The sequence below is a fragment of the Aquarana catesbeiana genome, linkage group LG08 (assembly GCF_042186555.1).
Source record: "Aquarana catesbeiana isolate 2022-GZ linkage group LG08, ASM4218655v1, whole genome shotgun sequence".
NCBI classification, from domain to species: Eukaryota; Metazoa; Chordata; class Amphibia; order Anura; family Ranidae; genus Aquarana; species Aquarana catesbeiana.
The window spans coordinates 140762579-140785068 of NC_133331.1; the positions used below are offsets into that span (position 1 = coordinate 140762579).

General features: G+C 38.4%; 1 protein-coding gene across 1 annotated transcript in view; it reads right to left on the minus strand.

The window, feature by feature from the left end:
- Nucleotides 1–1602: 1602 nt before the first annotated feature.
- LOC141106080 (uncharacterized) overlaps nt 1603–22490 on the minus strand; it is a 62900-nt gene continuing 42012 nt past the window's right edge. The window contains exons 3-8 of the mRNA XM_073596481.1: nt 17200–17361; nt 15355–15541; nt 12762–12916; nt 7674–7789; nt 3719–3829; nt 1603–1808 (exon numbers count right to left, since the gene is read on the minus strand). Of these exons, the coding sequence (XP_073452582.1) occupies nt 1790–1808; nt 3719–3829; nt 7674–7789; nt 12762–12916; nt 15355–15541; nt 17200–17361 (750 nt within the window). The 3' untranslated portion in view covers nt 1603–1789. The remainder of the gene's footprint in view (nt 1809–3718; nt 3830–7673; nt 7790–12761; nt 12917–15354; nt 15542–17199; nt 17362–22490) is intronic.

Below are 22490 nucleotides of genomic sequence, written 5' to 3' on the forward strand. Positions count from 1 at the left end.
GCATCGTGCTAGTGTGAACCGGCAAAGGGATTTACGGTTTGCAAAGTGAATTTCCACTTAGCCTAGTGAATGGGAGAAAGCTAAGTGAAAATTCATTTTGCAAAAAATGGCTAATCACCTGAAAGGAAATTAAATAAAACAAGATTCTTGCTTCCACATGATTGGACAATAGACATTAGTAAAGCTTTACTTCATTCACTAAGCTAAGCGAAAATTCTCTTTGCAAAGTAAAGATTCATGCTGTACTCTATTAGTCAATCAACCTCAATGAGTTCCTCTGGTGGTCAGAAGGGCTTGTGGTTCCCCATCTATCAGGAAGTCTTATAGAGCCTGATCCTTGCCCAGATGTTGCACTGAGCCATCTAATCAGCCTAACCTTATCTGGCGAAACTGTCAGAAATTGCATACCCTAAAGCTGGATTCACACTTATGCATTTTTTGTGCTTTTTGCATTTTGCAGATTTGCACTACAGTCCATTTAACATGGTTTCCTATGGAACACGTTCTGTAATGCAAATCTGCAAAATGCAAAAAGCACAAAAAATGCATAGGTGTGAATCCAGCCTAAGAGGGCCAAGGCTTGATAAGATAGGTCTTCTTTTACCCTATATAGTGTATATATATATATATATATATATATATATGGCTCTAAGGCTGGGTTTTGGCAGACTAGGTATATGACTAAACTCTCCAGATTTTTAGCTGTTGGGAAACTGGATAATGAGTATATGCAAATATTGAAAAAAAGCATGATGCACTATAAAATATGCACTATAAATAAACAGTAATGGTGCAATGACCAAAAAGAATTGTAATTTTCTTGTACATATAGTATTTTACATTTGTTTGTTTTTTTAATGTATTTATTAATTTATAATTTTTTTTTTAAGTGCTGCATGCATAATATACAGTTTCCTTTTTTTTGCTTAGATTTTACATTAAAGTACTGTATTTTTCAGTACTATGTCACCACAGCCAGTGTTCTTAAATTTAAAATAATTTGGAGTGGTAAAATATTGCAACAGGTATGTACATATATTTGATACAGTGAAAGTGCATCCTGTGCTATAAAAGAGTTGTGTAGCTAGACATGACAATTACAAATGCTTTGGTCCCCTTTTTGATGAAATGGACTTTAATGACTCATTATGTCTCTCATTCCAATAATGAATGAATGAAAATATACAGAAAGTATTTGTTAAGCCACACCCCTATCTTTTCATTACCTCAGATAGTGTCTAATAAGATCCACTCTTAATTCTAGAAGAACGCAGGGGTCCACCCTTTGGTTCTTTTACACCAGTAGAATGCTGAAGGAATGAAGTTATAACTCCCGTGTTCTAACTGAATCAGAATGTGAGTTGCCTGGCAGCTGCCGACACTACAGCGTGGATCTGATTTCTAAGAACTATTCAAGATGTAATTAAAAAAATTGATGTGCGATTTCCAAAGCCAAACCACAAGTTGTGTTAGCTGTAACTATTCTTTGAATGATTCTTTATTTCTGACAATATTTAAATGATGTGATTTTTGTGTTTCTCCTAAAATAGGGGCTATAGGTAATAAATAATAAGACTTTCACAGAAGCACAAAGATAGCAAGTGTGATGTAGTGTAAGAATATAATTATTTCAACAGGCCAGTATCATTTTACAATAAAATTTTCTCTCCTCACTAACCTCATTACATACATTCTACGTACAGACCTACATAATCCAATCAAACTTTCCTGTACATTCGTTATCTGTCTTTAGTTTCATCCTTTTTCTTTTTGTGTACCAACTGAACCTTCACATATCATCATCTTTTCTAAAGAAAAGAAAAAAAACAATAAATCAAATACACATAGAATTTTTCACATTGTAAATAATAAACTTATTAACTTCCAATCCACCTAAAACGTTTAATTGCAGATTGCAGTTTATATAAATTGTCATTTTGGTGTTGAGATTTCCGAAGCACAGTGGTTGTCAATTTATATTGTAGCGGTTCCCCGTCACAAATGTAATAGAATAAAGTGATTGTAAAGGCTTGTTTTTAAAAAACAAAACAAAAAAACAAACATATTATACTTACCTGCTCTGTACATTAGTTTTACACAGGGCAGCAGCAATCCTCCTTTTCTTGGGTCCCTCTTCGGCTCTCCTGGCCCCTCCCTCTGTCACGTGCCCCCACAGCAAGCAGCTTGCTATGCAGGGCACCCAAGCCGTGTCACAGCTCCCTGTTTTCTATTCAGACATCGAGCCACGGCCTAGCCCTGCCCCCTCTCTCTCCTGATTGGCTAGCCGACTTTGATTCACAGCAGCGGTAGCCAATGGCGCCACTGCTGTGTCTCAGCCAATCAGGAGGGAGAATCCTGGATGGCCAAGGGACTCGTGGACATCGCTGCATAGAGATGGGGCTCATGTAAGTATTAGGAGGGCAGCTACAGGCAGAAGGCTTTTTATCTTAATGCATAGAATGCATTAAAGTGGATGTAAACCCTCTCCTATACCCAGTTAAGTGAACAGCCTTAGATGATACACAGGGATGAAACAATATCCCTATATAAGTTTTACATGTATAGCTGCTGTCTTCAGCTTGCTATATTCTTTAGAATTGTTACATTGTGTTAGAATTTTTACTTTCTCATTTAGCAGTAGGAGTGTAGTTTTGGCATACACTGTGTGACAGCTGATTAGAGGAAATCATAGGCATAAGAACAAAGATACTTTCAGAACTGTGCTGTGACAAGACAAGCTCTCTGCTAATCTATTTATAGCACCCACGCGAGACACATTTCAGGATGGTTTTATCTCCTGTCTCAGAGAACTTGTCAGAAGTTATCGTGCTGATAACAGAGAAACGAAACAGCAGAAAGATACGGGACTCAGGGCTTTGGAGAGAGATAAGTAAACACTACAGATACTGTATATGTGCCTAGGTCAAATTTCATGAATCGGGTTTACATCCAATTTAAGGTAAAAAACCTTCTGACTTTACAACCCCTTCAATGACTGTCAGAGGCTGCTGACATACTAGAGGAGATGATGGTCAGAGACTGTGGACATGAGGGCATGCTACAGGTGTGGTTTGAGACTGGAGACATATATATATATATATATATATATATATATATATATATATATATATATATATATGAGTCTAGAAGAGATCACTGATATTACCCATTTACAAATCAATGTTTCCACTTTTACCAAACAAGCAAGCTGGAAAACCAGGATCTGATCAACGATTGCAAACAATGGCTGTGAGCGCTGATCCGTGCCTTCTGGCGGGGGCAGTCCCCCTGTCAAAACACAATAGCTCAGCGGGGGAGATCCCTGCACTAACATCGCTTAGTTAGTACGGTGATCTCTCTGATTTTTTTTCACTCAGCTTGCTGGGATGCATCATTTGTATTTGTGAACTATGGAGTATGTAGACAAGTGTAAATGGTGCCAAGAAAGCTGAAACTATAGTATGTGAACAGCCAGCCTGGTAGTGTACCTGTGCAGGGGGTAGATATATAACTTCTCAGGTGTTGGGCGTGAAGGAAAATTTTTTATTTCAATGTAAGCTTACATTTTAAGACATTTTTATATAATTGATCTTTTCCCACCAATGTGATATTGCATCACCTGTGTGCCCTGCACAGTTGCCTTTTACCTAATTTATTCCCTGCAACACCCTTCAAGTTAGCAACATTAACCACCACTATAACAGAGAAAAAGGTTTACCTATTTAAGACATACAAACTGGCCCACGCATGTTCTCTGTTGATATTCTGTCCAAGGGCGATCATTGAATTCCTGTCTCTTCTTTTGATGTCATTTTGCACAATATCTGGCCTATGGAAGCAAGGATATAATGGGATTATAGCACTGTAGTGGTATAGTGATTCTGTAGGATCAGTATTTATATAAGTTCCCATGAAAGAAAACACAGAATTAGGATTGCATACATGATCATCAAAATTTTCTAGGAAACAAAATGCTGAAGACTTTATAAGTCAGGAACATACTGAGATATACCGGTCTTATGAGTGGACTGCACAGGGGCTTGCTAGCAGTGGATTGGGTACCGGAATTATGAAGATTTAGAGTTTTCTTTAAGGCTGAATTCCAGACAAACAACTAAATAAAAATATGAAATATATATCAGCCGGCTGTTTTACCTGGAAAAGGATTTGTATCTCTGTCTTTTTGGTCCTGAGATTTATAGCTCACAGCACAGGGCACTGCACAGACCTGATTTTAATCTGCGGCACTTAAAGCTGAAGTTTTACTAAAAGGATTTTTAATCCTACAACTTTAGTGACCAAACTTCCTTGTAATTAGGTATGTGCCACGTTGTGTAGGCAGCTAGATCCTGGAGAAATCCTCACTGCAGGGATGCAGGTTCACCTCCTGGCTTTGAACTTCCGGCACTACGAGGGTTAATAGTTTTGGATCTGCGGGCTGAATTCAATTGAGAAAGATCCCGACGGGGACCCGCCCACTCCCCCATTGACAAAAGTTATTTCATTGCTTGTAACGCAATCTCTGAATGAATGAAGATAGTTCAGCCAGTCACCTGACTCGAAAGCAGTGAAAAGAACTTTACACAATGGAGTAGGGGTAGAGGTAGAAGGTCCCTGTCGGGAACTTTTACTATTAAATTCAGCCTGGAGACACAAAGCTACTAACCATTACAGTGCTGGAAATTCAAAGGAAGGAAGAGGACCGGTATCCCTGCAGTGAAGGTTTCTCCTGGATCCAACTGCCTGCATGACATGGGACATGCTTAAAGCAGAACTTCAGTCATTTTTTCAACTTTCTGTCTATTAAATCTTCAAACATTTTTTTTCTGCCAGTAAATACCTTACACGGCCCACTTCCTGTTTCTTGTCTGGTAAAAAGCCTAGACTTATGACATCATGCACAGCTCTCTCTCTCCCTCTCGTGAGAGTTTGCCAGGAAGGGAGGGGGATGAGTCATAAGAGGGCCAATGAGAGCTGCAGAGCTGGAGGTGTGCCTCTGTGTAAATCCAGGAAGTGAACAGGCAGCAGCTTTAGCTGCCCACAGTTAAAATGGATGCAGCCAAACTCAGTGGAGGGAGATTTCTGCAGCATATTTGGCAAGTACAGAATCACAATATATATAAAATAATATGCAAAGTGGTTGGAGGGAAGCTTTAGAATGGCAAAGATGTTTTTATTACTAATTATGTGAGCAGACTGCAGTTCCTCTTTAATGACAGGTAAGTTAGGTCACTAAAGCTGTAGGGCTAAAAATGATTTCCTCAGCTTCAAGGAATACTTACATGTTTTATCCCTTCCATAACTTGTGACTGGACAGTAAAATCAGAAGCAGCACTCTGAAGAGCTCATCTCTGCTCTTCTCCTATCATCATGGTCCTTGTTAGAACATGAGCACTGTACCACAACTGACTGGCTTCTTGTGCTGCTTCACCCTATCTGAGCCCTGCTGTATAGAAGACTGCAAGAGGAAAGTCAAATCCTAGTATCTACAGTGCTTGCATTAAAAATATATTTATGAATCTTCTTTTTGTTTGTTTTCACCCTTGACCTGTATTTGGTTCTTGTTTCGGGGTAACCTGTGTTTGTGGTCATGCAGGTCAAACGATGTTAGAACTCTCGCTGAAAAGATTTCTGTACTGTGTTACAGCTGTTTGTTACGATGTCATATTGTATAACCTTTCAATTGATAAGAACATTTCAATAAAAATCATTGAAACATAAAAATCTATTTAATGAAGAATGAAAACTCACAGAACTACATTCATTTGTGTCTTTAATATCTGCCTGGAGTTCAGCTTTAAGTTGGATTCTAGTAGCTATTGCCTGGATAAGCTTCCATCAAAGACAGATAAGATAATGAAATCAATGCACCATATTTCTTTTATAAGCATGCCAGCAAGGAAACAATTTTTTGAAGCTGGAGGTAAAGCAATAAAACATTATGAGGCAGAGTTATAAAATTACTTTTCTGTCAAGTGTGAGTTAACTAAGTGGGGTCAAAAGAACAGTTAAGGTCTTAAAAAGGCAAGTTTAAACAAAAACATAAGGAAATGCACTGGACATGCTTCTGTCTGGGATTTCTTTAACACAGAACAATAGAAGGAAATTCAGATGTTTCTTCCAGCTGTAAATGTGACATTATGGATGTGTTTGAAGAAATATAGACTATTTCCTGACTCACAATGTACAAAATGTCATTTATAATTTCCTCACTATTTACTGTATGTCCGTTAAATGATGTTTGGAATATAACATCACACCCTTTAAAGTTTAGGTAAAATAAATTGTGGATGGTGTTTAAGAAATTCTCTGGTTAGTAAGATTGCACATTTGAATTGTTTAAAGCAATACGTTCTATTTAAAAAAAAGGAATGTAAATTGGACGTTTCTTTCATACTAAAAAAATGATTGGCAAAAAGTGACAAAAATATCAATCTCCAATTCTTTGTTTTGGCATTCTCTATACAAAACTGTAATGGATTTGACCACCCTGTCACAGAGTCACACATTTATTCTTTAGTGGAACAGGTAACTAGTTTTATTTTAAGCAACTGGCTGAATGGGGGTATATGAGCTGGAGCTAAAGAAAATGTTTAGATATACTTTGATGATATTATAGAAGAGCTTACTCATAGACTACATACACAAGTTGATTACCTTCAGACACCACCATCACCTGGCAGGTCTACAAACATAAAGACCGGACTTGTACAAAAGGTTTAGGTTTATGTCAATGTGGAGGGGAGGAAATGAGAGGTACCATCAGACACTGATAGATGCTGCTTATTTCATGGAAAACCTGCCTAATTAATTATTCCCTATTCTTCCAGTGGTGCCGGGGTTCTCCCTCCAGCTCAAAATATTCACCCCATCCAGCAGGAAAAACAAGCAACTGTCATCTCATGTCTAAGGGTAGCTTCAAATTGCATCTGAAATGTTTAATGTCCTTACACTCCTTATACAGGTTACCTTCACAATGACATAAAGATATCTAAGAGAAATAGCACAACAACAAAAACTACTAAGACTTGAGTACTGTGGTTATTAAGTGATTATGTCAATAAACAAAGGAATTGCTCCTCCCTTCCTCCCTTTATAGTAAAATAAATGAAAAATACAGAAGCAAGTATGAGCCTTCTTTTAAATATCAAGAGCTGATCTGGAACCTTAATGGCCAAGTACTGATAAGTAAAATAGCTTTATTTCCACTTTGCACATGAAAATAGCTTTCAAACAATGCTTCACTTGTGACAACCCATACTGTCCTGCAAAGAATCAGCACCTCTAATTGTAGGTAAATTGTTTTTCTAATATGATGTTATCTGATTCAACTCTTACTCTTTGGGCACTCCCCAAATCCAATATGGCAGCACCAGGGCACAGTTGCCAAGGTCTGATATGTGCTGTTTTTTATGGAATGTATATTATACATAGATACCTAACTGTGCATTAAGTTATCTTACTGGCTACAGGTTTGCTTTCAGTGGAACTTAAGCTTCATAGGATGGTTAAAGTTGCAGGCATAATCTTCCAGTCCTTAGGCAAAATGCTTAGCCAGGGAGTGCATTAACAAAAATGCTTGGCTTAGTCATGATGGTAGAAAAGGGCAGCGCAGATATGGAAATGTGGAAAAGAGGTCATCATTTTGAAATGACGGTAATATTTCAGGTTACCTGTAGAGCTGAGGACAGGATCTCTTCAATGACGCTGAGGATAATCCTAATTTATTCTGATTCTTTTTAGTCTTCTTAAGAAGATCTCGGACACGTCCCCATGGATGGAGATCCAGCTAACAATTAAAAACAGACGTTATTCCAACATCCTCACCACGTAAGCTTCATAGTTTGTATCTGTATTGTTGTATGTATTAGAATACACTGCATTTGACATAATGACTTTGGAGTTTACATAGTACAACAGTATTACATCTTTTACTCTACACATAATTATATTTGGTTTCACATGGTGCAGTGTTGCAGGATGTTCTGCCTTTAGTTCAGACCTGACCCTCTATAACACTTATTCAAGGCAAACAGGCTAATCCTGCCAGAGAATTCAAGCTGAGTTGAAAAGCAAATACTGCAGGTTTAGGCATGTTGTGACATAACGGAGGAATGTCTAAACTTGCAATAGGGAAAGAGACACATTCCTTTAGTCAGAAGCCATGGTTGACAACCCTTGTACTTCCCTTTCATTAATTTTAGTATAATGTATTAAAGAATCACCCACTCAAACTAATATTTCATTTTTTTTGTATATGTGGGGGGGGAGTTAAAAACATTGACAATTTCTTATATCTCTTGGGGTTCTACTGGTGAGATAAGGGCTTGAGATCCTGGGTCTGCACACCTGCTGTGCAAGTTCTGAAGGGTTTTCATTTTCTACTGGATTTTGTACATATTTTATATTACTGTGACTGACATCCCTTGAGCAAAGGATTGCATTGATGTTAGTGTCATTTATTAAAGGATTACCTACTTAAAGTGATATTTGAGATTGTGGTAGATGCTGGGTAAATTAAAAACATGACAGTTTAGAACTCTTGGGGGTTTCACTGGTGAGATCTGGGATTGAGTTCCTGAGTCTGCACACCTACTGTGCCAGTTTTAAGGGGTTTCCATTCTCTGCTGGATTTTGTAAGTATTTTATATTATAGAGAATGTAACAGGAGGTACAAGAGATGGGTGGGAACACCTAAAAATCCCAGGTGGGCAGGAGAAGAGTAAAGTTCTATGCCAGGGGGAGTTTGCTGTTGGAGTATTTAATTGCTAGGTTCCCCTTTTCCAGAAAATAGCTTATGCAATCAAGGGGCCTCAGTAGATGTTAAAACTTGTGCAGCTTTGTAAAATGTTTATTCATTTTATTGTCATACCTGCAGGCCATTTGTAACCTCTTGGAAGCCAGTTAGCAATCCCCATGCCTTACCTTGTTGTTAGGACATGAAAACGGTTGGTATTTGCTCCTGCAAAGCAATCTTCCTAAATGGAAGATTTTTTGGCCAGACTTCCAAGGAGGCGTTTTTTAACATCTACCTGGGCCCGTTGACTGTTTTCTGAAAAACGTGAATTTACACCTTAAAATGAATAAAAAGAACCAGGAGCTGCTTCAGCACACCCGACACCACCTGCATCTAAAATATCAATTTAAGGCGGGCTGACCATTCAGATATGCATGCATATCTAATGGCTGCTGCTAAGACTTTGCTATACATAAACTTTATATGCAAGCACAAGTCACTGTTCTTCTACTGGAGAATCAATCCAGGTGATGGATTAACCATACTACAGACTGCCTGCTATCCCCCGAGAGGGGACATGCACTGAGTAGAAAAATAGAACAAGTGCAACATGCAATGAGTACAAGAAAATTCATGATGAGCTTACAGTTTCTATTGTGCACCACTACACTGGTTTAAAACATGCTACTGATTAGGTATAGGATGTGTGCCTATTTGGAATAAAACATTTGAAAAACAAAAATATCAAAGACATGATGGCTATGATGATGTTGCCAAATTAAAGAAAAGTCAAAATCTATTGTGTTTTGTATTTTTGCAGTTGACGGGTTCATAAATTACACAATTATATTCTGTTTTAGTAACTTCATCCTCTTGTTTTCCACTTACTTTACCTTACTGGATATTGCATATACTTGTCTATATCATGATAGACTCTGTGTGCTTTGTGCATCAAATCTAAATGGAAAGTGCATTTCAACAAATAGGTAATCAGATTCCAGCCCTTAAAAAATACAAATAAAAATACAGGGTTTGCTACAGGCAACTTGCTAGTTTAAACTGTTTTTGATAAATTGAGTCTGTTTTATTAAATTATGAAATTATGAAGCAGCTGTGCAAAGAGTGGTGGGATGTGACAAACGCCTGAAGTTTTTGTCATAGAGATTTTTCAACATGCCGTTCCAACTGATCAAGGAATGTTACCACGAAATAAAAGGAGATAAGGATAATTGTTATAAGAATGGACAGACCTATCACCTTAGTTGAAACTGATGAGGGATCTGTTTGCATATTACTACCCTAATTTACAGTCAGCAGATGTTTTTATAAGAATCAGAGAGTTTGGATTTCTTGGGTGACCTTTGTCCCACTCCAATTTTTCGTTCTGTAGCTGCTGCCTGTAGACTTGCGTGGACAGATCCTAAATGAAAAAGTAACATTTCTGCTGATATTTAGATTTTTTAAAAAAATGTCTTTTAGGACAGCAGGTTAAAACCAGATGCAAGGCCTTCATCAATGAGAAACATCTGATAATCACGTACTACAGATCTTGAAGTGTGGGGATTAAAACATCATAAAAGTTTTTTAGAGGACGAATTCAGAACATCAGCTGCATACACATCCAAGTTCCAGAATATTATTAGACCCATTTGAGAAAGTCACTTCAAAGACTATTTATCCAGCTGTGTGTTGTTTTATCTAAAAATACAGTTCCAGTTCCAGATGTCATCCTGTTCTAAATGCATCATTTAGTATCATTTTTTTTTCCTTTGTGGATGTTAGAACAAATAAGTGCGTTAGGGTTTACTTGGGTTTATTCTAAAGTGATTCACCAATTTCGAGCATTGCTTTTGCTAATTGGACCAAGTAGGGGCTATCATCAGAGCACTAATGATCATCACAAAGCATCAGAAATGCATGATATCACACACAAGAGAAGAAGATTAGTGTTGAAGTGTTGGTCCCATCAAGTCAGCACTTTGAGACAGATTTATCACCACTTATTATTCTTGAAGATTTGAGTGTCTATGGCCAGCCTTGGAAGATCAGTATTCAAGATAGCAAAATATCAAAGTTTAAATAAGTTATATATATATATATATATATATATATACAGTGGAACCTCGGTTTGCGAGTAACGTGGTTAACGAGCGTTTCGCAAACCGAGCACTGTATTTCTAAAAATCCTAACTCAGTTTGCGAGTGTTGTCTCGCAAAACGAGCAGGATTCAGGCCAAAAGCGGTGTGCAGTACCGCTTTTGGCCTGAGGTGGGGGGCGCTGGAGCCGAGCAGAGCCTAAAGTCGCCTTTCAGCAATGCACGGAAAGGCCCGAGGACAGTTTGGCTGACCTCGGCAAACCTTGGAAAGGCTCGTGAACTGAGTCTTTCCGAGGTTTGCCGAGGTCAGCCGAAGTGTCCCTCGGGCCTTTTCGGACGTTTTCGAGGCTCTCCAGCGCCCCCCTCCTCTGGCCACATGCGGTATTTCATCCCATTGAAGTCAATGCGGAACAAATTATTTTCATTTCCATTGACTTCAATGGGAAGACTCGCTTTGATATGCAAGTACATTGGATTACGAGCATACTCCTGGAACGGATTATGCTGTATATATACATTTTTATACATATATAGATCTATATATATATATAGATCTATATATATAGATAGATAGATCTATCTATCTATCTATCTATCTATCTATCTATCTATCTATCTATCTATCTATCTATCTATATATATATAAATATATATATTGAACAGTTCCAAGGGTAGCCAGGGTACTCTAAGTTTGAAGTAAATGTCCAGGGGTGCTCACCCACAAAGAAATAATCCAAAACTGGTTTAGAGGCACTCACGGGTCTTGCAGATGAGGAAGATCAAACACAGCAGTGTTTTTATCAGCGTTTCAATGAAGCTCAGTCCATCTTTCACAAGACAAGAAAGATGGACTGAGCTTCATTGAAATGTTGACAATAAAAAAAACACTGCTGTGTTTGATCTTCCTCATCTGCAAGACCCGTCAGTGCCTCTAAACCATTTTTGGATTTACAGATATATATATATATATATATATATATATATATATATATATATATATATATATATATATATTGTGTAGGTAAGTAAATAAGTATTTTAAATGTTTACAGTGTTTTTCTTTACCATAATCATTTTTTTTGTTAACTTGCAATGTGCCTCTAAGCTTTCTAGCAAATTTGACGTGTCAATTTCCCTAGCACAGCTCCTTGCCATACCATAGCCCTCATCTCTTCTAGAAGTGTCTAATTACTGTCTGTGCTGGCCTAGCTCCTACGTCCCTCCTCTCACCTATCTACGTAACCTTTTAAATATCAGTAGGGGGAGAAGTTGAACTGCATACTATAGAGTGTCACTTGAGTGACAGTTTTGAGTCTGCTGGGGATGCTGACAACACATAAAAGATATCAACACCCAGCAGCAATCTCAGGGGATTGGAATGTCCACACATGGGAGGCATTCACAGGTAAATAGGAACAGGTGCATCTGAGCTACTACCTCCTGTGCAATGCCTGGTGAGCCTCAAGAACACAGCACTCAACCTGGGAAGTCTCTGCAAACCTCCATGTAATTCATGCAAAAAAGGGAGAAAGGCTGGTGCCATGAAAGTTGGATAAAACATAAATTATAGCATGTAGTCGAAAAAGCCAATGTGTTTCAGCCATCAGTACTTAATCATGGTTTAAGGTAAATAACATGCCTGAAATATGTAAATGCAGTAAGATGCACATATAGTCGTATGAGAAGATTTTTGTTAAAATGAATGGTCTCATTGACGACTCCAGATACAGGCATAGCCTGGACCAGTGCGTGTGTATTGTAGTCATTATCCATGAGAGCGCTATTCAGAAATGAAGGATGCACAGATTAGGTACATCTCTAGGGGATCTTATTATGGATCCACAATCAAGCTTGTTTCTCCATTAACTGGGACATACAGTAGACTTTGTAAGCCAACACCATAAAATATGTTTTAAAAAATGATTTACCTTTTTCATATCTTGTTCCAGTGGTGCGAAAGCTTCATTGAAATTTCTGTCCCAGCCCAGCTTACTTTCTTTGTCATCACATTTTAGTTTAGTGAAAGGCTTTCTGACTCCCAGTATGTTAGGACTTCTCCAACCCTCTAACTGGACGTTGTTTCCTACAACAGTACACAGAGTTACAATGGTACAATATAATGTTGTAATTTTTACCTATATCATGGTCTACACATACAGCTGTAGGTTCAGTAACCAAACAAAATCTGACCTTTTTACTGATCTACAAAATTTAGCATATGCTTGTAATACATCTCTGTTCCATGTACTGTATACACCTGCAAAGTGGACATTTTATATTTAAAATTAATAAATAATACAATCTTGGTGCTGGTCCTTTCAGAATGGTATAGTCTAGTCTGCATGTTAAACTGCAGAGGCCGGATACTTAGTGGAGTTAGAGCCAGACAGGCACTTGAGCAAAAGGAAGCCACTGCCTGGGTCTGGTTGTGCATTAAAACAGAACTGATCTTGTATTTCTAATTTTGCAGCCAAAATCAGGATAACACCCACCTTATATTTGTTATGTGTTCCCATTCACATAGTATAACTTTTAAAAAGGTATTTAAAATAGCTGCTTACCTTTTTGCTTGCTTTTTACTTAATTTACTCTTATTTAACTCTTTGCTTCCGTGTAATGTTAAAGAAGAGGGTGGGGAATAATGTTTGTCATAATTAACCCTGTCTGTACTATGTTAGTAGATCTCCATTATCAGTTGTAAATTAAATGTGCAGAACAGTCTGTCCTAACAAAGGGTTAACGATCTCCAGGGTTGGGTGGTACACTGTATGTTAATGCACAAAACAAACTCATTTATTTTAACATTGCCAACTATTCTAAGCAATGGAAGTATGTATAAACCTGCTCAAAAGAAACAACTAGAAAGGTAAGAAACATAAAAAAAACACAAAAAAAACCCCCAAAAACATACAGTATTTTTAAGTATGCTACACATTATGCTGTGGGAATGGGAACACATAACAAACATATAGTGGGGTGTCTCGAACTTAACAGCAAAGGTGGAACTCCATGTTTCTTAGCAGAAGAAACATTGTATGTGTCTTCTGTCTAACAAATGTTTTCCTTGTGTACACTGCCTGTGATGCATGCCCAGAGTACACCCCCAGCATCTGTAAGGTTGCCAGTAAGGGATCATGAGCATGAGTTAGATCATCGCTGGCCACTCAATGGCTGAACATAAGAACATTAAAGTGGTTGTAAAGCCTGAAAGTTTTTTCGCCTTCATGCATTCTATGCACAATGGTAAAAAACCTTCAGCATGCAGCTTCTCCTGCCGCCCCCCCTAAATACACTCTTGAGCCCGATCTCGATCCAGCAATGTGCATGAGAGCTTCTGTCCGGGATCTCTGTCTCCCTATTGGCTGAGACACAGCAGCAGGAGCTACTGGCCAGTGAGGAGGTCTTATCGACACACAGAGCAGGGCTCAGGAGCTAGAACGCATGAGTGCCCCCATAGCCGGTGGGGGAGGATGCACAGACCATTACACAGAGCAGGTAAATATACATAATTTTTTTATTTTTAGTACCACTTTAAGCACCCTCTAATGGGAGAGATGCTAAAAGTATAGCAGCACATCAACAATAAATGTGTGCAAAAATTGCTAAACAGTTTAATAAATGTAGCATTAACGTTTATGGTATATTGGGCATACAATTGCTAATCTCCTATGAAAAATGCTAGTTGCCTGGTTGTGATACAAACCCACTAGTTTAATAATGTCTGACTCAAGTATGCAGACCAAAAAAGTTGTAAGTAGTCCTTATCGGTCTACTTGTTCAATGTTAGTGATTCAAAGTATTAAACCACTAAGTCAGCAGACAACTAGCATTAGCAGAAGAACTCAGCAATGGTAACCTGTGTGACTACATTCTCCTAACTTGAATTTTCTTCTCCAATTATGGATTATATAATAAAACAATGATTAGGTATACCAGGAAAATTATCTGTATAGCGTAAAGTAAAGACAGCCATGCATGGATGCAGGGGCCGGCTGAGATTAGATTAGTGTATGGGCAGGCTGATTGCACTTGGGTACAAACAGCCCATCAACACAAACTGTGATGATGGGGGAATCAATTGATTTTCTTTCCTTCCATCCGTGGTGGAAGGAAAGAAAATTGAGTTATCTATGGGCTGCTTTAAATTTAACAACCAACACAATTAATTTCCGAAGCCCAGAAACTCAGCAGTGACTTTATTAGAAATTTCCAGGTTGCTACATCATTTTTAAATGCCTCAGGTAGATCTACGTGTACTTTTACCCCAGAAGAAATATTTATTTGTGTATGGCTAGCTTTACAGAAGTAGTTAAAGAATATGCAGGCTTATAGAAGGTTATTATTGTGCATGTAAATGGTGTGCGAATCATCTTGAACAAAATATAACGAAAACTACAGAGTGTAAATGAAGCAGCCAGCGTTTGTGGACTGTAACACAATAAAAGAGTCTCATCTTTTTTCTATTGTTCAGTTGCAATCTATCAGGGTGTGTGAAAGAAGACAAACTGATAAGAAACCAACCTTTGTAGCCAAACTTTTCATAGTTAATGCCAATTTCTGGGATCATGGAGAGGTCAGATTGGTTTCCACTTTGTACAAACATACTATGCGGCCGGTTCCTCCTCATAGGAAAATGCTTCTTAGTCTCCTGGTACGGGCTGAGCAAAATATTCGCTGCTCCACAGGAGCAGTGCTGTCCAAAGTACTCCTACACCAAGGAGAGAGGAGGCATGAGAGCTGTTACATCTCAGTCCTTCCAGTCAGGGTTATGATATCATGCTCACATTGCTAGCATTCCTAAACTAAGCCCCTTCTAATGGAATTCCTCCATCTTCTACATCACCAATTTCTTTATTCTCTTCTGGGAAGGCAGGCAACCTTGATTGATGATTTGACAGTGTGTATATGTTACCATACATTTATGAAGCTGGGGTATGTTTATGTGGAAGGTTATCTGGATTCTAGGCAATCTGCTCTTTACCTCCTGCCAGTAATCTAAGCATTTAATGTGATAAATAATAGATACATGCATTCTGGGATTTCCACAGTGGCAGACAAAATAGGAAGGGTGGCAGTGTAAGGGGGGAAAAGCTTTCCAGGCCACTGGTATAATTGCACCCCAGGATCACTGCTAATAAGTTAAGGTTTCCTGCAATGCTCTGCATACTCCCCTATCCATTCCGACCCTGCGTAATACCAACTACCTGGCCTAACAGAAAAAAGTGGCATTGTTCAAGCACTGCTTCTGAGCCAGTCAAGGATGGTGAACATAAATGCTTGAAGTTATAGAACTGATTACTACCTACTACTATGGTCTTACCTATAGTAAACTGTTACGAATACACTTACTGAAGTTCACAGCAGCCATGCCTACACTGGGCATAACCCAAATATATAGTATTATGATTATGATTATTATTATTATTATTTATTTATTATTTATATTGCATATTGCAAGATGCTCTTCAATTTCCTAAGGGGCTTACACACATTATAAGGACAAAAGGGATTAAAAAGTGTTGCTTATCCTGAACCAACCTACTTAAAGCTTGAAATATGTTACACGGTGCTTAAAATGATATGTATTGATAATTGCTGCTGTAAAGTAATCTGTCACAAAGAAAAGTATTTGTGTAAGAAACCTCAGATCACTTAGGAGAAGACTGGGGTTAACGGGGGGCTTGGATTAACAGGGGGCTCTTGCCACACAGGCCAGTACTATCAGTCACTGTGGGATCAGCAGTCAGTGACAAACACGTGGTAGTTTTATAGCTACAGTACCTGCTCCCCTTTTAAACTTTTTTTTTGTGGTTCTAAGATATCAAATGACTATGTTCCAGGAACTTCAAAGAAAGCTGATGCTGGAAGAGGTAAAAAAGTTTGGTGAAATAAACCCTTTAAGAACACCCCCCTTTTCACAAGAACTCCCAACCACTGCAGCACAAGGACACTTCCTGCATTGTCTACTTTTTTTAGCCCACAAAAATCTGTCCCTACCACTAAAGGGCTGGTTGGTCAGGCCAAAGGTTCCCAATCCTCCCCTCAAATGACTGTTGCCACTCTGTGCCTTCTGGACTGAATTTCTAGGCTAGTTAAGGCAAATCTGCTGTATTCAGCTTTACTGTGCATGTCATCACTAATTTAAAATCTCTGCTAGACTTCTCATAAAGATATTTTGCTTTGTGGCAGGTTCCCTTTGGTTAATCCAAAAAATTTTAATTATTGCTAAATAACTATTTTTCATTTGTTGGCTAAGTAATTAATAAGCTAACAATAAAACACAATAGGACAGTGCACAGGAGATCCTGACACTTTCAATTTTGTAATTAACTTTCATAGTGAACTTGGTATTCATGGTTCTCTTACCTCTTTCATTTGTTTCATTCTATCTTCCTTTTGCAACACAAAGATTTGTTTTTGCAGCTTTAAATTATGCTCCTGAAGCTGGCCAATTTTTTCTATAAGCTGGCAGATATGCTCCAAGTATCCAAGTCCTGAGCCGAGTGCCTTTGAGGCTCCCTGGTTTACCTGTATAAAAAGTAAGATTTTATTAAATTCTTCAAAAAAAAACACAAAAAAACCCCAGAAAAAACCCCCCTAAAAAGCTCAAATTATAGTTGACCACTTATTTGCTCACACTATTTGCAATAAGCTACTGTAACGTGATTTGATGCTATATTCAAATTTAGCAAAGTCCCAAATTAGTATTGAAGACTTTGGGTTATGATTTTTATGATAATATGGCTTATTGTGGCTAACTGTGGTGAGCAGTAGATATTGAAAATGGATCAAAAGTGAGATTTTATGTGTTTTCCCACTTGGGTGCAATTTTACACCATTGCATTACTAGCCCAAAATATATTACAGTAAGGGCTACTTGCTTCAAAACATGCTTCGGACAGGCTTTGTTAAAGCTCTTTGAACGCTAGTCAAAGCTCCTGTCACTAAATAAAATGGTTAGCTTACAGTCCTGTTTACACCTTACTTTTGCTTGGTGCTTTGGTGAGGCTTCAGTGGGGCTTTGATGAGGCTTTGGTGGAGCTTCTATGGGGCTTCAGTGAGGCTTCGTGGGGCTTCAGTGAGGCTTCAAGCGAGCTTTGCCATAGACTTCTATGGAGGCTTTAAAGACGATTTGAAGCATAACTAAAGCTACATGGGGTATAATTCTTGAAGCAAAGCCGAAGCAAAGCAAAAGCAGGTGTAAACAGGACTGTAAGCTACCCAATAGTGACAGGAGCTTTGAGTAGTGTTCAGAGAGCTTTAACAAAGCCTATCCAAAGCCTTGTTTTAAAGCAAGTGTAAACTAGCTGTTAATGTGTGTTGAAGCCGAAAAAAGTGTAAATGAGCCCTTAAGCTTATTTTAAAACCTCAATAACAGCATTGTAGGTCCACTCTTACTTTTGGTTGTCATGGTGGAGTACAGGTTAACATTGCTGCCTTTCAGTCAACTACCCATTCTTATATCATTAGTGCAAGGTAGTAAGACATTCCATGATATACCTACCACCCAATGGAATTTCTTCTTGAAACACAAAGAATCTTTGTGAATCAGGCCCCAAGAATGCACATATTGCAGCTTGGAGTGAACTGATCCTTTAAATAATATTTCCTTGTACCAAATGTTTTATGTAAAAGCAATAGTGGACATTATTCTTGGGCTATTTATAAGCAAATCTATTTTCCACTTTGTTAAAAAAAAAGAAGCCTTTAGCACACTACTGAAAATGACAAACAGGTGTTTCTGAAAGTTAAAAGGAAGGATCACAGCATTTAACCAGATAAAACGTGTTACAAGGTTACATCAACAAAAGATGTGTAATGATGCATGGCACAGCCAATCTAATGATAGAGTGCTGGGAATAGGCGAGGTCCACCTTTGTGTTGAAGGGTCAAACGCACTACTTGTTGTCACCTTTGACCTACACACTGCAATTTCCAGCTAGGAGGATATTGCTAGGGAATGCCTAGTCAATTTATCTGTAGTCTAAGTCCATCATTTCTATGGAAATGTTCCCAGCAATAGAGATAACCTGGGATGTGGGTAACTGGTTTATCCTACTTTAAGTGGATCTGTCAACAGGAATTAACCTTGCCAGTCAAGTAGATGCATTAAAGGAGTTGTAAAGGCAAACTTTTTTTATCTTAATGCATTCTATGCATTAAGATAAAAAAACATCTGTGTGTAGCAGGCCCCCTCAGTACCCCCAACACTTACCCTGAGCCCCTTCTCTGTCCAGCGATGTCCACGATTCCCTCGGCCATCCTGGAATCTCCTCCTGATTGGCTGGAGCACAGCTGCGGCACCATTGGCTTCTGTGGCTGTCAATCAAAGTCAGTTAGCCAATCAGGGAAGAGAGGGGGCAGGGCTGAACAGCAGCTGTTTGTCTGAATGGGCACACAGGACTGCAGCTTGGCTCGGTTGCCCCCACAGCAAGCTGCTGGTCTATGGGGGCACTCATCAGGAGGGAGGGGCAAGGAGCAGTGAAGAGGGACCCGAGAAGAGGAGGATCTAGGCTGCTCTTTGCAAAACCAACTGCACAGGGGAGGAAAGCATAACATGTTTCTTTTTTTTTTTTTTTTTTTTTTTTAAGCGAGACTTTACAATCCCTTTAAGACAGACCAAGAACACAAAATGTCTGCATATTGAAATGTAGAAAAGGAGAAATACATTCCTAATGGCATCTTTCATGAATTATAAACATAAATAAAAAATACCAAAATAGCAATAGCTGATGACACAGGATTTTGAAGTTTCTCAAAATAATTACACACCTCATCAATTTTTACCCTACAGCAATGCCTGCGGCATTTTTGTCTTGGGAGAGTGCATGTGATCAGCACAGGGCCAATCAACAATGTCCAGACAGAGGGTCAGGGGTCCTGCAGCCTCATAGGACAATCAGGGGAGAACTAAAACTCTGATAGAAGTAACAAGACTGATATATATACTGCTGATGTGAATAGGTATTTAGCAGTTTATATTTACTAAAACTATAGCATTTCCATATTCTGCGTACTGTTGGAGACCAGATATAGTGAATGCAGGGTCCTGGGTTTAGTAACACTTTAGGGATGTATTCTCATGTTAATAAAGTGCCACTGGCCATATGCAGGGGATCTGAGGTTCGCAATGTGCTAGTTTCCACGTTTGTCCACCACAGGAAATTCGTACGTGCAATTTTAAATAATGCTTTTTACCCAAGGAACCAATTACAACACTTTAGCAATGTGCTTTGTTTTTATTGTTCTTATAGAATGCACAGCATTTCTGCGGAGCTCCACACCCTACACCAGAAATTACACAGCCTTTTTCTTCTAAAAAACGCATACTAGTTCTTTCCTTGCTGCCAATGTCATCACTTTATAAAAATAACCAGGCTGATTTGTGGAAACAAGCTTTGCTCATTCTCTTTACACTCTTCATCTCCTTCTACAAAAGCAGGAAGTGAACTCAAAGCTTTCCCATAACAAGCACAGTATTAGGGAAATGCCAAACCAATGACTTTCCGTTCTGTCCATTATGAGTGGACCAGGGAGAAGATCAAATGTTCAGCAACAATATCACCCAGGGCACCCGAAGACTGCACAGGATTTACACAAATTCTTCACCTGGGTGAAGTTACACAAGTTCCGTTCTGGATTATTCAGAATGTATAAAATAATGTTCTAAATATGTTGCGAGGTGGAAATATTTTCTTCCATAATTGGCAAGCTCTGGACAATAGGGGTTTTCACAGGGTTTACAGAGGTCACACTTTTATAGCATTAATGTGTCATGTGTCTATATAGGACATGCAATAATAGGTGCACTTTATGTAGATGGTGCTGATTTTCAATGTAGTATGGCTTTGGTTAGGCCTATATATATATATATATATATATATATATATATATATATATATATATATATATATATATATGAGAAAACTGCACTGGAAACAAACCTAACAATTATAGCTGCAACTCAAAGTGAAATACACACAAAACAACAATGGATAAAGAGTAAGCTGTGCTCTTAAAGTGACATATTAACCAATTAAGGGAACACAAAAAAAATAAATAAAAAATAAAAAGTGATTGAAAATCTTAAGGTAGTCCAAGGCAGTGAAACATGTGACTTATGTAGAGTCCTCCAGTATCTAGTGAAGATTCTGATGGTTCCTTCAATGAAGGATGAACCAGCAACCACAGGTTTAGTGAAAATCTTATGACTTTATGACAATATGAACACAGTGAATCCACCACCACGCAAAGTGCATGCTTTCCAGCTGCACAAGTTTAAGCACTTGTGGCTAATACCCAGCCAGGGCCTATTTCTCCAAAGACTGCAGATGTTTGGTCTGGTTACATGACATAATAAGCCGTTTTGGTCAGGAACGTAATTGATGGTACAGCCATGCACGGTTCAAGTAGCGATGAGGAGATGGCAGCTCAAAAATAAAGAGCAGGGAAAATCGCTATAGGTAAAACCAGATGGTTATTTATTAAAAAAAATAAAAAAGCAGTATTGCTTCCAAAGCGTATACAGATTCAGTAAAATGTTCCAATAAAAAACATGCAGCAGGCAACAATACAAACGCCCATGCAAACGGGACGTTTAACGCGGTGACGTCAGCCCATCGCTCCTACCAATGCGTTTCGTCACTAATCTGACATTGTCCTGGGGCACGACGTCAGATTAGTGACAAAATGCGTATTTGGAGGAAAAGGCCCTGGCTAGGTATTAGCCACAAGTGCTTAAACTTGTGCAGCTGGTAAGCGTGCACTTTGCATGGTGGTGGATTCACTGTGTTCATGTTATAAAGTCACAAGATTTTCACTGAACATTAAAGGAACCATCAGAATCTTCAATAGATATTACATAAGTCACTTGTTTCACTGTTTGGGACTTCCTTAACATTTTTAATTACTTTTTATTTTTCATTTTTTTGTTTTGTGTTCACTTAACTGGTTAATATGTCCCTGTAAGAGCGCAGCTTACTTTTTATCCATTATTATACATACATTATACATATTACAACCTACTGCAGTGGAATCAGGCAGCATGGTTTGAGTGGTAGCAATATAGAAAAAGAATAGAAGAATAGCTTTATTGTTTTTATCTTGTTAGATCTAATATTAAAGTGTTTTACAGCTTTCAAAGTAAAAGTAGAAATCCTTTTAAATGGGGAATAATTGTTTAGCAGTTCCCCAATACAATGCAGCACTTAAGCACTTAGATGTGCTGCAGCTCCCAGCAGGCATTATCTTTCTATGGAGGAAAAGACCAACACTGCAACCACCTAGCAAATTGATTAGTTCCAGTGCATTGTGAACTTTGTAGGAATGAATGCTAAGCAGACCCTTGTCTTGAATGACCCTATTCAACCAATGTCCTTAGCGTAAACCAAATCTATGTTCACTATCCCATAGTGCTTTGTTTAAAGCCCAACTCCAGGCATAGAGATTTTGGTAAGTTCTGAAGTGTAAATGAATGTTACTTCTGCTCAGGTGTAATACACGGTGAGATCACTGCACTGTACTTTAAAATCAATATGTTTCTTTATGCCAGATAGTATAGTTCTCACTACATTTTCAGGCCACTCTGAATATAAGAGCTGTAGGTCTCACGAACTGTAGCGCCTTTTTTCTGCCCCCTCTCGCTTTGGGCATTCACA